General features: G+C 43.8%; 1 protein-coding gene across 1 annotated transcript in view; it reads left to right on the top strand.

The window, feature by feature from the left end:
* The first annotated feature begins 6188 nt into the window (after window positions 1–6188).
* The window catches only part of ANTXR1 (ANTXR cell adhesion molecule 1), a 109891-nt gene continuing 97300 nt past the window's right edge, over window positions 6189–18779 (top strand). Inside the window, exons 1-4 of the mRNA XM_009936576.2 lie at window positions 6189–6573; window positions 15666–15737; window positions 16457–16528; window positions 18486–18567. Of these exons, the coding sequence (XP_009934878.2) occupies window positions 6422–6573; window positions 15666–15737; window positions 16457–16528; window positions 18486–18567 (378 nt within the window). The 5' untranslated portion in view covers window positions 6189–6421. The remainder of the gene's footprint in view (window positions 6574–15665; window positions 15738–16456; window positions 16529–18485; window positions 18568–18779) is intronic.

The following is an 18779-nucleotide window of genomic DNA, read 5'->3' as shown; positions in this document are numbered from 1 at the left end:
TTAGCATGTATTAACTCTGGCTACTTCCTTATTACATTAGAGGGGAATTAAGGTGCAACTTTTTCTAGCAAGGCAAGATCCCTATTGCTCAGACCTTTTAAAATCAAGATTGAGTAGTTCCTCTGTTCTAACAAAAGTGGCAGGATGCCCTGGGTCACCCAAGTGACTACCAATCTGTCTTTAAGAAAAATACCAGCCATGCAGCATCCCTCAGTTTCTACTTCCCTCTCACCAATCCCCAGAGGCTTTAATCTGTAGCAGTTTAAAAGGACAGAGAGTTTGCTTGGGCACAACTCGGGCAAAAAGCATCTGAATTACCGGGACTAGGCCACATCAATCCTAGGAGCAGAGAGGGGCAGGCAGTAGTTTGTTGCTGCTAATCTCCTCCCTCTTTGGTATTGCATAAGTTCTTTCAGTTCCTTCGCACACTGTAGGTGCTCATTTTACTCAGGCTGAGGCTAAATATCACAGAAAGAGGCAAGAACTAAAGTTTAGGAGGGATTTTCAATTATTTTTAGTCATTATACTGTATCCTACCAAAGTCTGTCAGCTCTCCTCATGCCCTACTGTGACTTCTTATTGGCATTTCTCAATTTAACTCCCTTTCCAGCAAGGATTGGAAAGAAACTTTTTAGTCTTAGTGTGTTCATTTAAATACCGAACATAACACGAGTGAAAGAAAACTTCAGCCACCTAACAGACCAAAGAAACTTCTCAGCAGCAACAAAAATACACCTATGATGCATATGGCAAACAGAGGTACAAGCCATCTGAAGAAACAGAGTTAAGACAGGACCTGAAATAAGCCTGATGCTTCCAGAGAAACTTCATTGCTTGTTACCAAGCAGAGCTGTTACAGGTCTCGTTCCCACAGCCCAGAGCCTGTGCCTGCCAGCACACCCCCACAACATATGTACACATTTGCTTCACACTGCTGGGATGAGAGTTCTGAAGAACACAGAGAGCAAAAACAGCCTCACAGCAAACCTCCCAGCCCTTGCCTTCCTCCAGCACTGCAGAAGATTACCGTGGTGCAGGTGACCTTTAACAGCTGAGAGCAGCTCATGGAAGATGCCCACAAAGCCATCTCCCAGGCTCTGATACACAGTGCCTTGGGATTTTAAAAATCCGAAGTTGCACCCTACATGTACTCTTCAGAATTTTGTCCCGTAAAATCTAAAACATGCACTAAGGAGGGCAGAATCTAAAACACGCACTAAGGAGGGCAGTACTGAAGACAGTAGACAATACTCAGCCAAAGGAGATCTGTAAACATGATTAGGAGAAGGATAATTTGACAGCATGAAACAGGCTGAGGAGGGAAAAGTCTTCCATTTATCACTCCTAACTCCAGTGTGCAGCACACGTCAGTATAATTAACCTCTTCCAAAGAAAATCTGTGAGGAACAGCAAGACCAGATAAGATACAATGCCTTGCCTCACAGATACATGATCACATTCTCCATGTTCACAGCACTTTGAAAAGGACGAGTCCAACACTGCAAACCCAACAGTGTGGGAGGAATTATTTTTAAATCCTCTAGCATCATGCTAAATGTAGTAAGTAGATCTGAACCTTCCATTCCATGCAGCTCTGCTCCCTCCTGCTGGGCATGTGTGCGCTTATCCTTTTGCCTTAAAATCAGTGGAAACTGAAAGGCAGAAGATCCTAATATTCATTTTTACAACCAGTGCCTCATCAGTGCTGCCTGCATATTCACTTGCTCTGAGTTAGATGCATGCGTCTAGATAATTACCTTATTATTATTACCTTAGACTTGATTGTTTCAGGATTCATGCACCCCAACATCTCCCAGGGGTTAATTACTGCAGACTCCTAAGGAGAATACCGAGTTTGTGTTCTTGTGAGTCCCAGGGGACTGAGAATCCAGACACCTGTACTGCAGAGTTTGGCTTGGTCATGACAGCATTCCAAGTTTTAGGCTCGGGTTCTTCAAGAACACTTTTAACTGGGTGCTTTCATTTGAGAAGGGAGGTCAAACTTAGCCACCCAATTCTCAGCAATGCTGAAAAACAGAAGCCCCTAATGATTTCCTCCACATTCGCTCCAGACTCAGGATCAGTGTGAACCAGGCTGATCATCTTTGTCTGGATTCAGTTAGAGACAAAGATACCACTGGTCACAGATGCCGCTTTGAGTAGACTGGGCTGAATTATGTCTGACTACAAATGAATGTGAAAAAAGCACTTGCAAAGGAGCTGTAAGGATGCTCTAGCCCTGGCAAAGTGCTTGGAAACGGTTACAGTAAAGGCAAACAAAAGCCATGGATATGCAACACCAAGCAGAGGAGGGAAGGCTGTTGAGAGGTGCTTGGCCTTATTACACAGCCCTGTCTCCTACAGCATCAACCAAAAGGAACAACAGCTCAACCGACAGCACCCCCTGGGCTCCTGGGTAGGTTGAGGCAAAAATTAGAAAACAAGACTTGTAAAGAAGCTGCAGGGCCTACCTAGATTATGGCGGAATTCTTCCCCACACCATTCTTTCCCCTATTTTATTCAATACATGAGAACGAATATGTTTTCATCTGTGTATCTGGCATAATAGTCCTCTTCAGGAAGAGGTTCCATACACACGCAGGAAGTTAGCAGCCCTCGTTAAAAAAGCTAGTGGAACAAACTCCACTCACCAGAAAAATAGTGCAGTACAGCCTTACATCTTGCAGTAGAGGCAAATAAAGTCAAAGCACAGCCAAGTCAGCTAAAAGCAAGGGACCAGGCAGCTGCTGATCGCTTGAAAACTTAGGGCAAGCCAGGGAAGAAAAAGCTGCTTTGGCCACTGGGTGTCAGGCTCGAGTTACATGTCGCACAATTGATAGGTAAAGGCGCACAACTCGCACCCAGAGACGTCTCTTCTTACACCGCTGACGACAGTGTAGCTGCGCCGGCACTGGAAGAGCTGTGCTGAATCACACCCTCGGAAAATACGGCCAGTGCGTTTAAGGACATGTCTACACCGCTGTAACAGCTTCCTGAAGTGCCACGAAAACTGGCAAACGTGATATTGAGATCCCGACAGAAGCCATCATCCACCACGCAGGTCAGACATTTGTGAGGCAAAGGGAGTCACCCCAATGACACAGAGGTGGGGGCTCAACACCCACACAGTGCTGTCAAGTTCTCTGTCCCACCTGTCAGCAACACCACTGTTACCACAAACCAACAGAACATGCTTCTTCCAAGCTCCAACTTTCAGAAAAGGTCCCACAGACACATGTAAGGGAGTCTATGATAAAACAAAAAAACCTGCTGATGCCACTTCCCCCATCATTTACTTAGGCAAATTCTGTTTTTTTTTGTGTACCCAAAGGGCATCACATGGAGCTTAATTACCCCTTGAGCTGCTGCATACAATTCAAACACCTTCCTTCTTGTCTCTTTCACACAAAGAGTACAACACACACAGGCTCCCCAATAGCTGTTAGGTCTTTCTCACAAAGCTACAGTCTGCATAATACTTTGTTTCTAGCATTTTTAGAGGGAGGGACAGGCAGAAATTCCAGCCCCCCCCCCCCCCCATGTCTTACATGAGCTGCCTGTTACAGAGCTGCTCTTCTCAGAGTGCCACAAGAATTATGCTGCTCTTACCAGATCATAAATAAAAGGTCACATTCTCAACATAGGCACATGGAGAGGACTAGCCCTGAAGAAAGTCAGGGTTACAGCACAAAGCAGCGTATTTCATTTTGTCAGCAGCTCCCTCCATCTCAGAGGGCTCTAGGCTTCATCTGATGCCTCATTCCTTGGCCTTTCTCCAAGGTTTCCTGGGCCTTCTGTCAGCCTGACACCACAGCTACAGAGAATCTGATCTCCTCCTCCTCCTATCCCCCTCTGTTCCCTCTGCTAGCTTCAGACTAAAATCCTTTCCCTTGAGGTACAGGGTGTTTTAAAAAACAGCTCCACATACCTGTTCATCTTGGGACAGTCACAAACCAAGGAGATTCTCAGTCTGCTTTTAATTTTTAGGCAGACACCATTCATGAGCTAGGGACAAGAAGATACTCCACCTGCCCGTGGTAGGAGCCCTAGCTGCACCTCAACCCACAGGCTGGTCCTAAGTGCTTTTGCAGGAGTGCTCAAAACCAGCACATAGGTACCCAAAGATAAAGCTTAATCTCTACTCTTCCTATTCTTACAGCCTCCATTCAGCTCATTTTCTTTCAGAATACCAAGAAAAACACCACAGACTAGTCCCAAACCCCTCCCTTAGGGCAGTACAATGCTCAAATACACACACAAAATTCTCAATACAACACCCCATGACATGTGCAATTCGAGCTTCACAACTATAAATGTATTGCTACTAGAACATCTACATGTAAAAAAAAAAATCCCACAAACCTCTAAAATGCCCAAACCCTACCTGCTTTCCTAGCATACTTACACTAGCTGCATGAACTACAGCTCTATATTTGGATATCCCCCAGTAACCTCCTCTCACTAAATTTAAGCCCCGCCCAGTACTCAGATATACAAACCAGCAGCTGGCAGCTCCGCCTCCATTTCACAACTTCCCAAAAAGGAACCCCTGCCCTGAATTTCTGCCCACCCAGGGCTGGTGCAGGTGCTAACCCTCAGTTTGGTCAGCATCACAGCTGTTTCAGCAAAAGGCTCTCACGATCCACGTTCCTGACACTGTGCCTTGTTTCTTTTTGTTGTAGAAAGCCTGATGCCCTGACATGGATCTTTTGCCTATACAGTAATAAGCTGTGTTACTCCTCTCCTTTCATGCTAAGAGATCAAACGAAAGACTCACACCTGCGCTCCCAACTCCCCTTGCTTTTAGGTGTGGAAGCCCAAAACACCCATGTACAAAACAGCTGGTTCCGCTCCTGGCTAGCCCTAGGGAAGTTTTGACTTCCAAGGGATCTTCACTTCTGTCAGGTCTGATTAGGATTTGACAGCAGGACTGAGGAGGTACCGTTTGCCCGTGTCTCTGTATTGTCCACATCAGAGGTGATGGAGGTGGTGCATTTGCTGAGCAAAGCCAGGTGTGGGAGGGAGAAAACTCCCAAAGTTTTAATCATCAATGCAATGATCAGTGCCTTACTAATTTGTAATCCAGGTGTTTCCACTTCTGTTAGAAGTCAGTTATCATGTTGATTGGTGGTTTCCCTTGAAACCTACCATGCTGTTTTCCTGGTCTTTCCTCAGATTCTTTGCTTTTGCTAAGAATTTTGTAAAGATAAATTTCACTCTTTAAGCAGTGAAGAAGGGTTTGAAGTCTTGACTCAAGTGCCCCTGCATCCCCTGTCAGAAACCTACCCTGGTCCCCCCCACTTGATGCAACACCTGAAGCTGCTTGGCTGATCAGCAGTTAGCACTGGGAGAACAGGTGTGTTGCGATAGCCTGAGAGGATTTGAGTGGGAAGGCTGAGAGCCTCTGCTTCTGAGCTCTCTGCTTTAGCTCTTTCTGGTATTGGGGATTATTCTGGCTGAAGAAAAGTCTGTTTTTGAGCTGTTCTGTTCGGGTTTTGGAGCTTGTGGTGCTGTTTGTGGAAGGAGGCAGAAAATGCTAGTGTAGCTGAAGCTCTGTTTTCCAACAATTTTTCTTGGAAGAGGGGGGGTTTAGGCTTCAGTGGCTGAAATGAGTTTGCTAGGGATGGGAAGGGAGGGAAGCTTGTTTCATAGGTACAGGCATTCCTTGCTGTTCCTCAAGGCTGAGAAAATACAAGGGCTGAAACCTGGCATGGCTTGTTAGTGTAACTTTTGTGAAACTGCTCCAGGTTTTTGAATGTCTTTAAACTCATATGTTGCCTGCGTGGGAAATAAAGATGTCTCGGCGCAGTGCTGTGTGGCTGCTATCAGCAAAGTGCTTCTATATTCGTGTCCAAAGCTGCTGTGGTGCGTGTTTAGTATGTTCGGTGCACTAGTGATGTGCTTAAACCAGAGACTCCACTCAGCTTGAGCTTTCGCCACAAGGTGGCATTATCTGAGCTTTTTTTGCTAAGGAAAAATAAAACTTACCACCCTTAATAATAACAATAATAATTTTGGGGGGGGGGGGGGGAACCGCAAACCTTCCTTGTATTTGCTGAAGTCTGTGGCAAAGCGAGATCTGTGAAGAGGCTGCTCCTTCTCTCACAAAACAATGTTGCTGCTTTCAGAGAGCTGCCAGTGAGACTGAGGGTCAAGTCCCTTTAAAAAAAAAAAAGTGAAATACAGTATTGTGCATCTTGAAATCTGAAACCGAGAAACAGAAGTGCAAGGGAAACAAGGGGGAGAGTCTTGCAATTCCAGAGGACAACTGTTGCAAGTGGAGTTTTAAGGAATAATATATATGTGTATACATATATGCATGTTTAAAGGTTATTGAATGGCTTTTGTGGAGAAACCTGTGTAATAAAGGAGCCTCGGAAGAAGAGATTTTTTTTTTTTCTCCTACTCCTCTCTGGATATAATGGCTATTGCAAAGCAAAGCATCTTGAGTGTTGGCTTCAAATATGTCTTCCTAGCAACTTTTGTGCTAGCCTGTGGTGGACAAGGTGGGAAGAGAGAGAATGGTGGTCCTGCCTGTTACGGAGGATTTGATTTGTATTTCATTCTAGACAAGTAAGTCAGTTCTACTCTGTTCTTTTTCAAATAAATCTTTCTCTGGGTATGAACTGGAATGGCATCTACTGATACCGAGGAGGTTTTCTTTGGATTTTGGTTTTGTAGAAGTCTCTGTGTCCCTGAGGGACCTGCAAAACTCCTTACTCCTCTGTTTTTTATTGTGGTTAGCTTCTTTGCTATGGCTAGTGTATAATCCCATTGTACTCTGTAAATCAAACCGTTATAACTTTTGCTGTTGGCTGATAGAGAAGAAGCTTTATTGTGTACTTGACCCTGTAGTATCTGAAAAGAGTGGCTGGAAAAGGGCAGCACCCTGGTCACCTCTGGTTTCCCTATGAACTGTAAAGGTTGAGACACTCATGCAAGCAGGGCTTGGAGAGTTATTGCAGGCATTAATTCAGTAGCTGAAAACGTGGAGGCAATGCTCGCCTGCCTGGAGGTCTGCTTCTGTACTTCTTACTCCTTAGCTCTGGATGTTCTAGAGCAGCAACTTGGGGGTAAAGACTGGGCTCGGAGAGGTGGCTGCTCCCTTTAGAAGGGTCTGATTTTGGCTGTCGTGATGGAAAACAGCTAGAGTGCCTTATTTAAAGAGAGCTTTATTTTTTCTATGCTGAGTCACATTTTCTTTGTTTCCTGTTAATCAAATGCATATTTTGACTGCTTAACTGTTTAGACTGAAGATAACTTCCTACTTTACTTTGTTTATCACCAGTTGTGATACTGTCATCTTCCTGGCACTGGTAAGTTTGTCTCTTTACAGCCCTTAAGATTGGAGGTGGAGCAATGTGCAATAGATATGCGCTGAGCTTTGTAAAGCTTTCTATTGAAGCAATGCAACAATTTCAAAAAAGTACTATCTAAAACGATTCTCCTAAATGTCTTACTCAAGAATAGTTATTTTGGACCAAAGGTTTGGAAATAGTGGAGGAGATGCATGCTAGAGCCGTGGTACTGACATTATTAACCATAAATTTCAGAGACAGGAAAGGATTTGCAAGTTGCCAAAAGTGCTCGCAGATGAAGCGTTCTGACTGATCCTCTGGAGTGTTTTGCAGTAGCTCGCACTTTCCATTAGTATAAATGACTTGGAATTACATAACATATTATTACAAAATACTGGGTAAAATCTAAGACTGAGACACTGGATGTTTTAGTATGCCAGTTGTCCTAATGCTTCAGGGGAAAGATTTTTGTCTTTTTTACTTTGTTCAGTGGAAAGATCTACCTGTCTAGTGCATTGTGTTGCTTTGGCTGTTCACTTATTAATTGGAATACTGTTATTGCTACAGATGAAAAAAATGACCCAGAGCATGATTTGTACTGCAGACAGCTTTTGCTAGCTGCATTTCCCTAAAAGTCAAAGCAGAATTGAAGGTTTTATCAAAACCGATGGATGTGCTGGCTTGTACCTCGGAGCTAATGTAGTTTTAACAGCCACTTCTTCAAGTTCTGTGCTGTCCTTTTAAAGGCTTGACTTGCAAGGGATTATGAGTTTGGGTGGAAGTATGAAGCTTGGCACGCAGTTTAAGGTAGACAGGCTTACCTCAGTGTATGTATCAAGGTATGCAACCAAAAATTCTGCCTTGATAGTTGCAAGATACCTATTTCTGGGATTTTTCTGGTGCAGAAATGAACAGGATCTGGTGAAGAAACATTCTTGGTCTGCAGTGGAATTTGGAGGAGCGTTATAATGTTTAAGCTACCAGTGTGTGCAGTATGTGTGGACCTGATTGTTTAGTCTTTGAGGAGCCTCATGAGAGACTTATTGAGGTGGAGTTAGGTTATTCCATATCCTTTATCTTTAAAACTTTCTTTTCTTCCTTGGATGCTAAGCTGAAGTTCTGAAAAGCTTGAGTCTTATTTAGCCTGGGTTTTCTACCTTGTAATTGTTTAGAGGATGTTTCAGGAAACGCTGCTGAAGTCCTGAGTGCAGAGAGAGGTGGTGCCTATAGAGGCCTTCAGGCAAACTATGGAAAGAGAATAATAGATTCAGGGCTCCCTGCTTTTCTTTGAAATAGCTCTAAAAATGAGTAAAAGTTATTAGATGTGATAAAGGACACTGAAGTGGAAGAGATTTGGATTCTGAAACATGAAGTGTTAATCTGAATGGTGGAAGCAAGCCATTAAATTATTAAGCAACCTACTTTCTGGGATCAAAGGAATACGATAAGAACAATAAACACAACCCTGGAAGTCACCAGTGCTAGAGCCCTCAACTGACCCTTTTGCCTTGGTGCCTGGTTGGACTTAGTGACTACTCAAGTCCTTTTAGCACCCTCTATGTGTGCTGCTCATAGGACGAGTTTCAGCTGCTGCACTATACACAGTCCTTGTCACAGTGCTGGCCCTTGAAGCATGCTTCTGGCCACAAGAAGTCCCTACAAAGTGAACAAGTAACCCCCTGGGGAAGGCGCAGCTGTTATAGGCTGTTCTCCTGAAGTGATCCTCTAGCTCCCTGCAACGTTCTCCTTGGGAGACTCCTGCAAATTTGCTGTGTGAACTGTTGAAGGGAAAGCAGGCTTCCTCCAGCTGTCTGCGCACAGCTGGAGACGTGACTCCCTGCAGATGGCATGCTCAGAGGACCTGAAGCAAACCTCCCATTTCTCATGGTCATGAAGAAGAAAATCCAGTATTCAGCCATTCAGAGTTAATCCTGTTATGCTACGCAGCTTTGGTGTGCATGTCACGAACAGAACAAAAGCTTGAATGATACCAAATATGCTTTCTGGGTTACGATAGCACCCTTAATCTCTGTGCATGCACTTGCGTGCCTTTTATCATTTCTGAGGGTTCTCACACAGCTTAGGTGGCAACAGAGAAGGCCTCTCACGTTGTGATCATTGGACCTCAGGCTAGCAGAGTTATGTTCCGAAAGTGATGCAGACACCCCAGAGGACTGTGGTTCAACTTGGGCAAACTCCTTGCCAAGTAAAACTGAAGTTGTCACGCTGTTGGTGCAGAGCTCCGACTTTGGTGGAAACTAAGATTTGCCAGCTCTCTTGAGAATTGTTGCTTGACATGCCACAAACTTAAAAGGGCAAAAATAATGTTACACACACCAACACCTAACTTGAAATTCTGAGCTGCCTGGCGGCAGGTTCCCTGGAGAAATTATATTCATGTGAATTAAGAATGGATTAATCCATTTGTCTTGTGCTTTTATTGCCAATAAACACCCTCAAAAAACCAAAAAAACCCAAACAAAAATGTGGAGAAGGCTACAACTCAAGCTGTATGCTATTTAGAGTCCAGTTGTATGCTATTTGCTCTTTAGTATACATGCAGGATGTAGTCATACGGGGTGCTGAGCATCTCAAATTGGAGATCATACCAAGATGAGCCCAGAGTTGAGGAAGGGAAGGCTGGCATATCTTGGGAGAATTGTTGAGGGAGCTGGTCCTAGATGGCATAGCCTTTTGTGTTGCTGTGGTGTTGAGTGGTTTCACGGATTGAGGCTCCAGTGGACCGAATGGTAGCAAAACATATGGCAGAAGATGGTGCCAAAGAATTTGCGGCCTGGATGCAAGGTAAGGTATAGGGCCTTCATTAAGAAGGAAGAATGAGGAAGCGGTGAGATGTTGATAAACATAAAGCAAACATTTGTTTTTGCTGATGTTGTCCAGTTATTCTAAAAATATCATCTGTGTGACTGATTAATGAAGGCTATGACCCACCCCCTAACTAACATGGCATCTAGTGCTGTAGTATGTGAACACCCCCCACGAGCACAGCTGGACCATCAGGTAGAGACAGCTCCCAGGTTAATTTATTTGCAGGTAGCGAGGGAGGAATAACAATGAGTAAGTCTCCTCCGTAATTTTTGCTGTATCCTCTGGATGTCAAAAGTGTTATTTCCCATGCTCTTGCCCGTTGTGTGCAAATAGTAGGCATTTTATACCCATGTGCAGAGAACACGCGAGGAACTCTACATGGGTGAAAGAAAACTTGGCTCTAAAAGATCCTTGTCGAAATGAAGCAAGTAATCCAAGCTGTTTCCTGTGATCCCTTCATTATTCAGCCAGACAGCTGATCTATTTTTAACCGGTTGTATTGAAGTGAAACCCCTGCTCTAGAGAGGCTGATAGTTGTTTCTCTGAATCTAGCTTTAGTAGCTGTAGTTACCGTGACTTAAGTGGGACTAAGTCCAGATTTATACTCAGACAGTAGAAGACTGTAAGGGCCACGGTGAGATGGAAAGCAGACAGATGCTCTGTCTGCATCAGCAGGCAGGAAGGCTGACCTGTGTGAACCGCTTCCAGTAGCGGTGACTCTTCCCCTGGGAAACGTGAACCCTCTGACAGAGCTGACCACAGGACGCTTACAGAGCTGAATAATGTTCTAGCTGTTATAATCTGAAGAAATAATTGGGTGTCTGCAGAAATAGTTTCAAAATCATCTCTGCTCTTTGTTGACCTAGTCAGTGATTCCTTGATTGTTCTTCTGGAATCACAGGACTGAATCCAGAGCGACGTGTGGGTTTTGTTTGGAAGGCAGGGGCTTGCAGGTATATGGAGGCATGGTTTTCATTGGTTTAGCATGAGGGTGGAGGGATGCTAGCAAGGTAGTGTGCAGAAATTTGCGCTTTCTTGTGTCTTTCTCGCTTGTTGCCTGAAGGAATGTAATTCACTTAAGTCTGCTGTAGGCATGCCTTTGTGATGAGCTAAGTTAGTATGTGAAATTCTTGCCCGTCAAAACCTGTGTACATGTTTTTATCAGTGGTGAACTGAAGGTTAACTATTCCCTGGTAAAAGGAGTGGGTGGGAGCTGCCTTACATCCAGGTTTAAGTGTGTGCCTGCAGCACTCTGTGCTTTATCTACTGCTTGATGTAGATTGAGTCCATGGTTACTTGTTGATTAGTTTATTTTTTTACATATCCCCTGCCAGTCAGGAGGAGATGAATGTTCTTGGCCTGCGACTGGGCTTAGAGGCTTATCCTGCTCTGAACTGGACCTCTGTAGACCCTGTAACCTCAAATGTTTGGCAGTACTCTGGTAAGCTGTCTTGTGTGACGTGTGGCACAAGATAGCAGCATTTCCTCAAAGAACTACATAGCCTTTCTAACACCTTTATGTTATGCAGTTGTCTCAAAATTGCTCCTGAAGTATTTGGAAAGACAAAGGATGCTTTTTGGTTCATTTGTGTTATTTTATGTTTTATTTGTTAAGAGCTCATTAAAAAGATGGTGCAAAACTTCTTGGGTCAATACCACCTTTGACAGCTATGAGACTTCTTGAAGTTGGTCCAAAAGTTTAAGGAGAATTTGGATCAACAGCAGTCTGCATGTCAGGTGTCTTTATGCACTTATGTCAGCTGCAGTGCACATAACTGGTGTGAAGTCTTTGTATAAGAGTTTGCGGGCTTCATTCTGTTTTCTTCTAGTTTGTGAAATAAATAAAACCGTGGGTATTCTGAGAAGGTGCAAAGACAGAAATGGAAACAAGGAGTCTAAAAAGTGCAAGAAAGTCAAACGGTAAGGAGGTTTGAGTTGCTGCAGTTTGGGGTTGCAGTGCATCTTGTCATAGTGAGTAGGAGGAGAGCAGCTGCTGGAAGGCAGGGTTTAGCCAGACTGTGGCTCTCTGTGTCTGCAACCATGGAGTCGTGTGGAGGGTCTCTCTCAGCCTTGCTTTTAGTTTAGGCATACAAAATGCCAGCACAGTTGACCACAGAATGTATCATTCTCTTGTTGAAGGCTTAATGGTTTACGTAGTCTAATTTCCATTTAATGGGCTTTTCTCCAGCAAGAGAATTTGGCATCCTCAGGATAAGCCTGTTCTTGAATAGCGGGTTTATAGCAGCAACCATTCAGCTGCAAAGTGTTGGCTCGCTGATCATCTTGTTTCTCTTTGGGAATATGAAGAGATAACGACTTTAAATTTGGCTTTTATTGTTGTACAGTTAGGCTTTACAAACAGTTGTCCTGGTCAGAGTTCTTGGCCTGCCTTATGAGAGGCTTTACAAGTGACAAATGTCTCTTACTGCGGGGATTCTGAAGAACACAGCCGAAAGTTGTGGAGATGAACACTGTAAGCTAATGCTGGCTTTGTAAACCTTCTGTTGACTGCAGAAAGGTTACTTTTATTGGTTTTGTCTGTTTTATGCCAAGTGAAGACTGTAAGAAGTCCGAAGTGTTTTTCAGAAGATGTATTTTATGTAGAGGAGTACTTTTTTCTAAAGGCAGACCTGGGTGTTTTTAGCGACTGACACCTGGGCTCAACTAGATGGAGAAATTGGGTAGATTGTAAGCTGTCCAGCTACACAGGAAGAACTTGCTGTGCTAGAAGGAATGGTGTATGGTCAGCAAAAGCATGAGCTTTCATTTTGGGACCCTTTTATAGCTTGCTCTGGTAGAGATGAAAAATGAATGGGTTGTAGACTATTCCAATTGCCCCATTTCTGAGCCTTTAGAAGTGAAAGCAGAAACTATCCTCATTTTGTGGGATAGAGTGGGTTTGGTTTTATGGTTGTAGCAATGGTAGGAAGTTTCCTTAAAGTAGATGTTTAACATTCTGCTGCTCTTGAACTTGAGGTTGTTCCTTTTGTGTGTTAATAGATGTGTGGAAAGTTTCACAGAAGGAGCTGTAACTTCAGATGCTTGGAGTTTTGTTCTAGGGGGCATAAAGATGGGACTGTTGGTGGGAGAACAGTGAGGATGATGAAGGGGAGGAGATGCAGCAGGAGCTGGGGCCAAACTTTTGTGAGGAATTAAGAAGTATTACTTACCTGAAAAAACTGCCCAAACAAGTGAAGACCAGCGGCACAACAGTTGCGAAGGTGAACACTTGCTGTTGACTGGCACATCATGGAACTGAGCTGTTGGTTTTTCAGCTTTGTTCTGGCAAATGTTATTTTCAAAAAAAGCATGACTTCTCAGAGCCATGGCAAATGACAGGAGTTTTAGATGATGACCTACATACCTTATGTGGCTGGATCTCATTGCCAGCTGCTGTGCTGCAATAGTAATTTTAAGTGATGATCAGCTTCTGTTCAGAGACTTATAATGAAGGGAAAGAAATAACCATGCTTCGAAAGGCTAATGTAGCTTCTAGGGCAGTGTCCTATTGCAAGAGGGGGCTAGCTAGAGCTTCTGCGTTGGCAGAGGCTGAGGGCTGAATTTTCCTTTAGCATGAAGTGTAGTATAGTTGTCTTGTCTGATGGCTAGGAGCAGGTTAATTAGGGTGTACTTGTGAAAGGATCCTAGCCTCATGGTCTAAAGCAACATACATTTCACTGAAGGAAGTAGTAATTGTTGTATGGTAAACAAAGCCTGTGTCTTCTGCAGACTGGTGTAACCATTGCTATAAAGTCAAGTGTTTCTTTTATGCCTCACCATATAAAGGCAATAAATATTTATTTTCCAGGCCAGTTCTCAGAAATTATTTGGGCTGCTTGGCATTGATGGGACTGGAGCACCCATTATATTCAAGGTCTCAGAGTTATCCCAGACATCTGAGAGGAATTTGCACCTGGGGTTGAGCTCTGTCTGTTTCTGTTCTATCAGTTTGCAGTTTGGATGCAGCAGGGGTTGAGTTTCTCATTTGACAGCAACTCTTGATGTACATTGCCCAATTTTCCCACGGTCTGTGGGGTTTAATTAGTTTATCAGGACCCTCGCTTTTGGTATTTCTTTGGACCTCTCTGATACACATTGGCCTGGAGAACAAGTAATGATTTCAAGTGCTGGTCTGATGAAAGAGCGCCAAGAAGTAATCTAGCACCATTAGCATTTGTTTATGATCAAGTCTCCTCTGCAATCTGTCCTTTACAATCACGGACAAAGCAGGGGTACCTGTAAGGTTATCTTTAAATAGGTGCATTTGGTATCGGGTCCTTTGCAACAAGAGCTGGAGTTCACTGTTTTTCCAGATGGACTGTCTGCTCTTGTACCTGCGCAAGGCTCCTCACTGCACATCATCTAAGGTTGCCTTTGGACATATTGGGGTCACATAGAGAAAGAATGGTTTAAGGTATTGTGGAGCAAGTGGTTAATATCAAGGTTTTTACTGAATGGCTGTAAATGAGAACCAGGTGTAGGGAGAACAGGGAAAGAAATTTGTGTGACCTGCACAATGTGGTTGGCATGCTTGCTGTGCTGCTAGGAAGTGAAGTAATGCTCTTTGCAGCCTGACTGGGGTTGGCTGTAGCAGGTGTGCAGGGCTATTGGGTGACTCCGTTCATGACTATTGATTTGCATCCTCAGATCTAAGGCAGAACAGAGCCGGGTGAGATGCCTTCTCTTTCTGTGAAGTGAAAAAACATCATCTCAGATGGTCATCCTTCCTTCCTCAGACTGCAGATCAATGAAGTTTCTATTAAAGCTGGAATGGTTGTTTGCCCTATGAATGTTTTAAGTTGTAGTTGATGAATTAAGTAAGCGATGTCACATTTATTTTCCAAATCTAGGAAGGGAATTTTTTTCCAATATTAATAGTCCGGTGTGCATGGAAGGGTTTAGGCCAGAAGGGTCATTTAGTGCTGAAAGATCCTGATTAACCTAATTTTACCCTGGTTCTTACAGCATAAAGAAGAATAATCTAATTCCATTATAGTCCATGGCTTAGCTTCCTGAGGAGCAAAATTAGTTTGTTTTGCCTTTAACTGAGATGTGAAAGAATTAGCCAGAACAGTCGAGGTGTGGACCTAAGGTGTTTTACTTCTCATAGTCTCTAGCACAGTGGAAAGGCTGGAGAAGTTTAATAATCTGTTCCTGCAACTGCATTTTATTCTCAAAACACTCTTGAGCTACAAGTTCTGCATGATGGTATGGCAAGTGAGTTGGTAGAATTAATCTAAAATACTGTGCAGAGACAGGTCTTCACTCACACAAGGTTTATTTGTTTATGGTTGCACCAGAGGTCTAGCATAACTGCCATATGTTACTGCCAAGTGTAGTCTCAAACACTTGCCTGGAGTGTAAATTATTCTTGCTTTTCACAGTTAAGTAGGAAATGTCATTTACAGTTTAGTATTGCTTTAAAGGAAGAGTAGGGACAAGGAGTGTTAAACAAAATAAAAAGAAATTACTGAGCATTAGGCTGGGGAAGCTACAATAGCAGCAATTTAACATCTCCTCTAATAATTGTTTCCCTAGATCAGGAAGTGTCCTGCACCACTGGAATGAAATATATCATTTTGTGGAACATCTGGCCCGCAAGTTCATAAGGTAAGAAGTGCTGCTGTGCAGATAAGCAAACGAGGAGAGGTGTGTGTGCCAGCAGCTGGCAGATGTGCTCTCAGTTGCTGTCAAGCAGCATGTGCTGGTTCCACTCCCATGGTGGAGAGAGAGTTTGTAGTGCCGTTCTCGAATCATCCCATTGACTGCTTCCCCCCAGATTTCTGTCATGCAGGAAACAGGATTAGATAAGCTAGTTGGTCACTTTTTTTGCTGCCTGACTTCCATGGTTGAAATTGTATTTTTGTGAGGCAGGAATCCTCATTGTTTCTGAGATGGCTGGCTGGTGCCTGAGGTACAGAAGTTTGGGTCTGCAGGGAGAAGCCTGAGGCTGCAGCTTTCCGGCACTGAATGCCTTGAGACTGGATGAAAAATCCCCCAGGCCAGTGGGTGGAATGTGTTATGAAAAACATAATTAGCCTTCCTTCATCTCCATGGTGATACCAGGACATGCTTCAGCCTTTCTTGCTTTAACAATCCTTAAGGTCATGATGCAAGTGCTATTTACACCTTTTGGAAGGATTCCTCATGGCTTGCCTTGACTGGGAAGGCCCAGGGCGAAACACCTCTTGCTGCTCAGTCCTGTCTTTCACCCTGTTGAGTTATACCGCAGATAGCAGTCAGAGTGCCCTGTGTGCTTGGTGTTATGTGTACAGTAAGCTCTGGTCTGGACCACCAAAATAATTTACTGTTTTTCTCTCCTTCTCCAGCCCTCAGCTGAGGATGTCCTTCATTGTTTTTTCAACTAGAGGGACAATTCTAATGAGGTTAACAGAAGACAGGTAAGAAGAGGTTTAAAGGTGCACAGCAGCTTTTGTGTCCTTGTCGTAGCTTCTTTCACCAGTCCAGTCCACTGTGAGCAGTGTTGTGACACCTTTGTGCTTCTCAAAGTAATTGAGCCTTGTTGCCTTTGAAACATCGCTAGGGAGTTTCTTCTGCATACAAATAGGTGAAACTCCCTTCTCAAAAACAAACTTGAAAGCCGTAGGTGACAGCCCTGCTCTCGAGGTAGAGGTGAAGGTATGTTATAGGCAAACAGTGTTTAGGATGGATTGCAAGGGTGTGCATTTTTTGGCAATGACAGTTTGATTGGCATGTTTCTGAAGCACATTGCTGTCATCCCCTTGTAGATCCCCAAGTTATTCTCAGTAAAATATATGGGATGGATTTTTTGTTTTATCCTGACTTCAAGGAGAGCTGGATGAGGTCCTTTAATCGCTCTTGCTTCCTCTGTTAACTTCATTGCCACGTGCAGCAAAAAATATATGTAACACATGTGAAGACTGTGTAAGTCAGCATGTGTTCTACATATTGGATGTCTATGAAATTGCATACCAGAGCAGCTACTATAGAGGGATGACTAGGAAACTGGCTGCTTTCCTAAGGAGCAGTCCACAAACATACCAACCTTGACAAATGGCATTAAACCCAGCCAACCTAAGCATCTCTTGTGACTTAGTGCAACAGTAAGTATAAAGAGAATTAACCATATCTAACGTGGTGCCAGAGGAGAACTTGTTCCCTGCCTCTTTGTCTGCCACCCTGTGAGCACACCCTGTTGCAAAGATCTGAAGCCTGTTAAGGCTCTAAGTCATGAGTTCCTATGTGCAAATGTATTTCATATTTCTCCAGCTGTTCTAGAAATGTTGACTGGGAACAGGATATTGATATGGTCTTAGTCTAAAAGCCAGCTGACTGGAGAGCTGCTGTTTTTTATTGGGGGACTCACAAACAAGGTGTGTGCTTCATGCTGGTCCTTTAGCTAACACTGGGCTTTCCTAATAAGGAAGCTGGAGTAGTGGCAAAACGTCTACTACCTTGCATATGCCTCCATGTGGTGTATCAGCATCTGAATGGGAAGACTGAGGGTGCTTAGCATCCCTTTTGGAAAACCTCTGTGCTTCTGTTGGGATAAGATTGGCATATTGTAAACACCTTTGCTCTCTCTTTTAAAATTTCAGTGTTCACATTTGAAAAATAGTTTTGATCACAGGAAATGCTCTTGATTTTATATTCAGCTTTGTGTTGGTATGTGCAGGGGTAGCTGAATGGAGGAAATAGCTGCCCCTAGCACACCTGTGCTATACAGCTCAGGGTCTAACTAGTTTGGGATATTGCAGGTACAGAATGAGTTTGTGGAAGGTTGGTAATTCAACCTATTGCAAGAGCAGATACTCTCTTCTCCCTGTTGGAGTTGCTGCTCTGTACTGGTAATATTAATGCACTGCTGCAACCAGCCTTGCAAATGTGAGATAGAGTAGGTGATGATCACGGAAACTGGATTTTCTGAAATAGTTAAAATGTGCCAGAAGTCAGTTTTGTCCCTGCATTCGGTCTTGCAATGTCAGTGTGGTCCTGCATCCAGTAACCAAATCTATTTCTCATGAAGATTGTATAGTTTGCTCAGAGCTTCTGCATCAGAGGTTGACTAGGGTTACACAGGAAATATTTATTTAGAAAGACATGTATGGGTCTAGGAGCTAGGAGATGCTGCGATTGTGATGCTTTCCCCAGGCTGTGGGAACACTGGGAGCACATCTGCTCTGTTTTCCCTCATGCTTAGTAAGGTATCTACCCAGACATTACCTTAGCATATATAAGCATTGGATTAACTCTTCCCCCCCCCCCCCCCCCCCCCCCCCCCCCCCGTATCTGGTTCTGCCATGCATGTCTTCACCTGGGTATCGGCTCCTGATAAATTTGATCTTGTATCTAACAGTGTATCTGCATTCTTTGCAGGGAACAGATACGCCAGGGTCTAGAAGAGCTGCAGAAAGTCCTGCCAGGAGGAGACACATACATGCATGAAGGATTTGAAAGGGTAACTAGATGCATGCTATAGTGCCTCTAAACTGTGTCTGGGTGCTCCTCAGGAAGTGTTAAACAAAGGAATCTGGTTAATAATTCTTTGGTAGGGAAGTGGGGCTATTTCTCTTTTATGCAGTAGGTACACTGAAGTGTACACATTCAGTGTTGGAGCAGGTACAAGGGAGCTGCAAACCCTACTACTTACCTTTCTTTTTGCCTTCAGCT

The sequence above is a fragment of the Opisthocomus hoazin genome, chromosome 28 (genome assembly GCF_030867145.1).
Source record: "Opisthocomus hoazin isolate bOpiHoa1 chromosome 28, bOpiHoa1.hap1, whole genome shotgun sequence".
In the NCBI taxonomy this organism is placed as follows: domain Eukaryota; kingdom Metazoa; phylum Chordata; class Aves; order Opisthocomiformes; family Opisthocomidae; genus Opisthocomus; species Opisthocomus hoazin.
The sequence above is the reverse complement of the archived record's forward strand: the minus strand, read 5'-3'. Positions and strand labels throughout refer to the sequence as shown.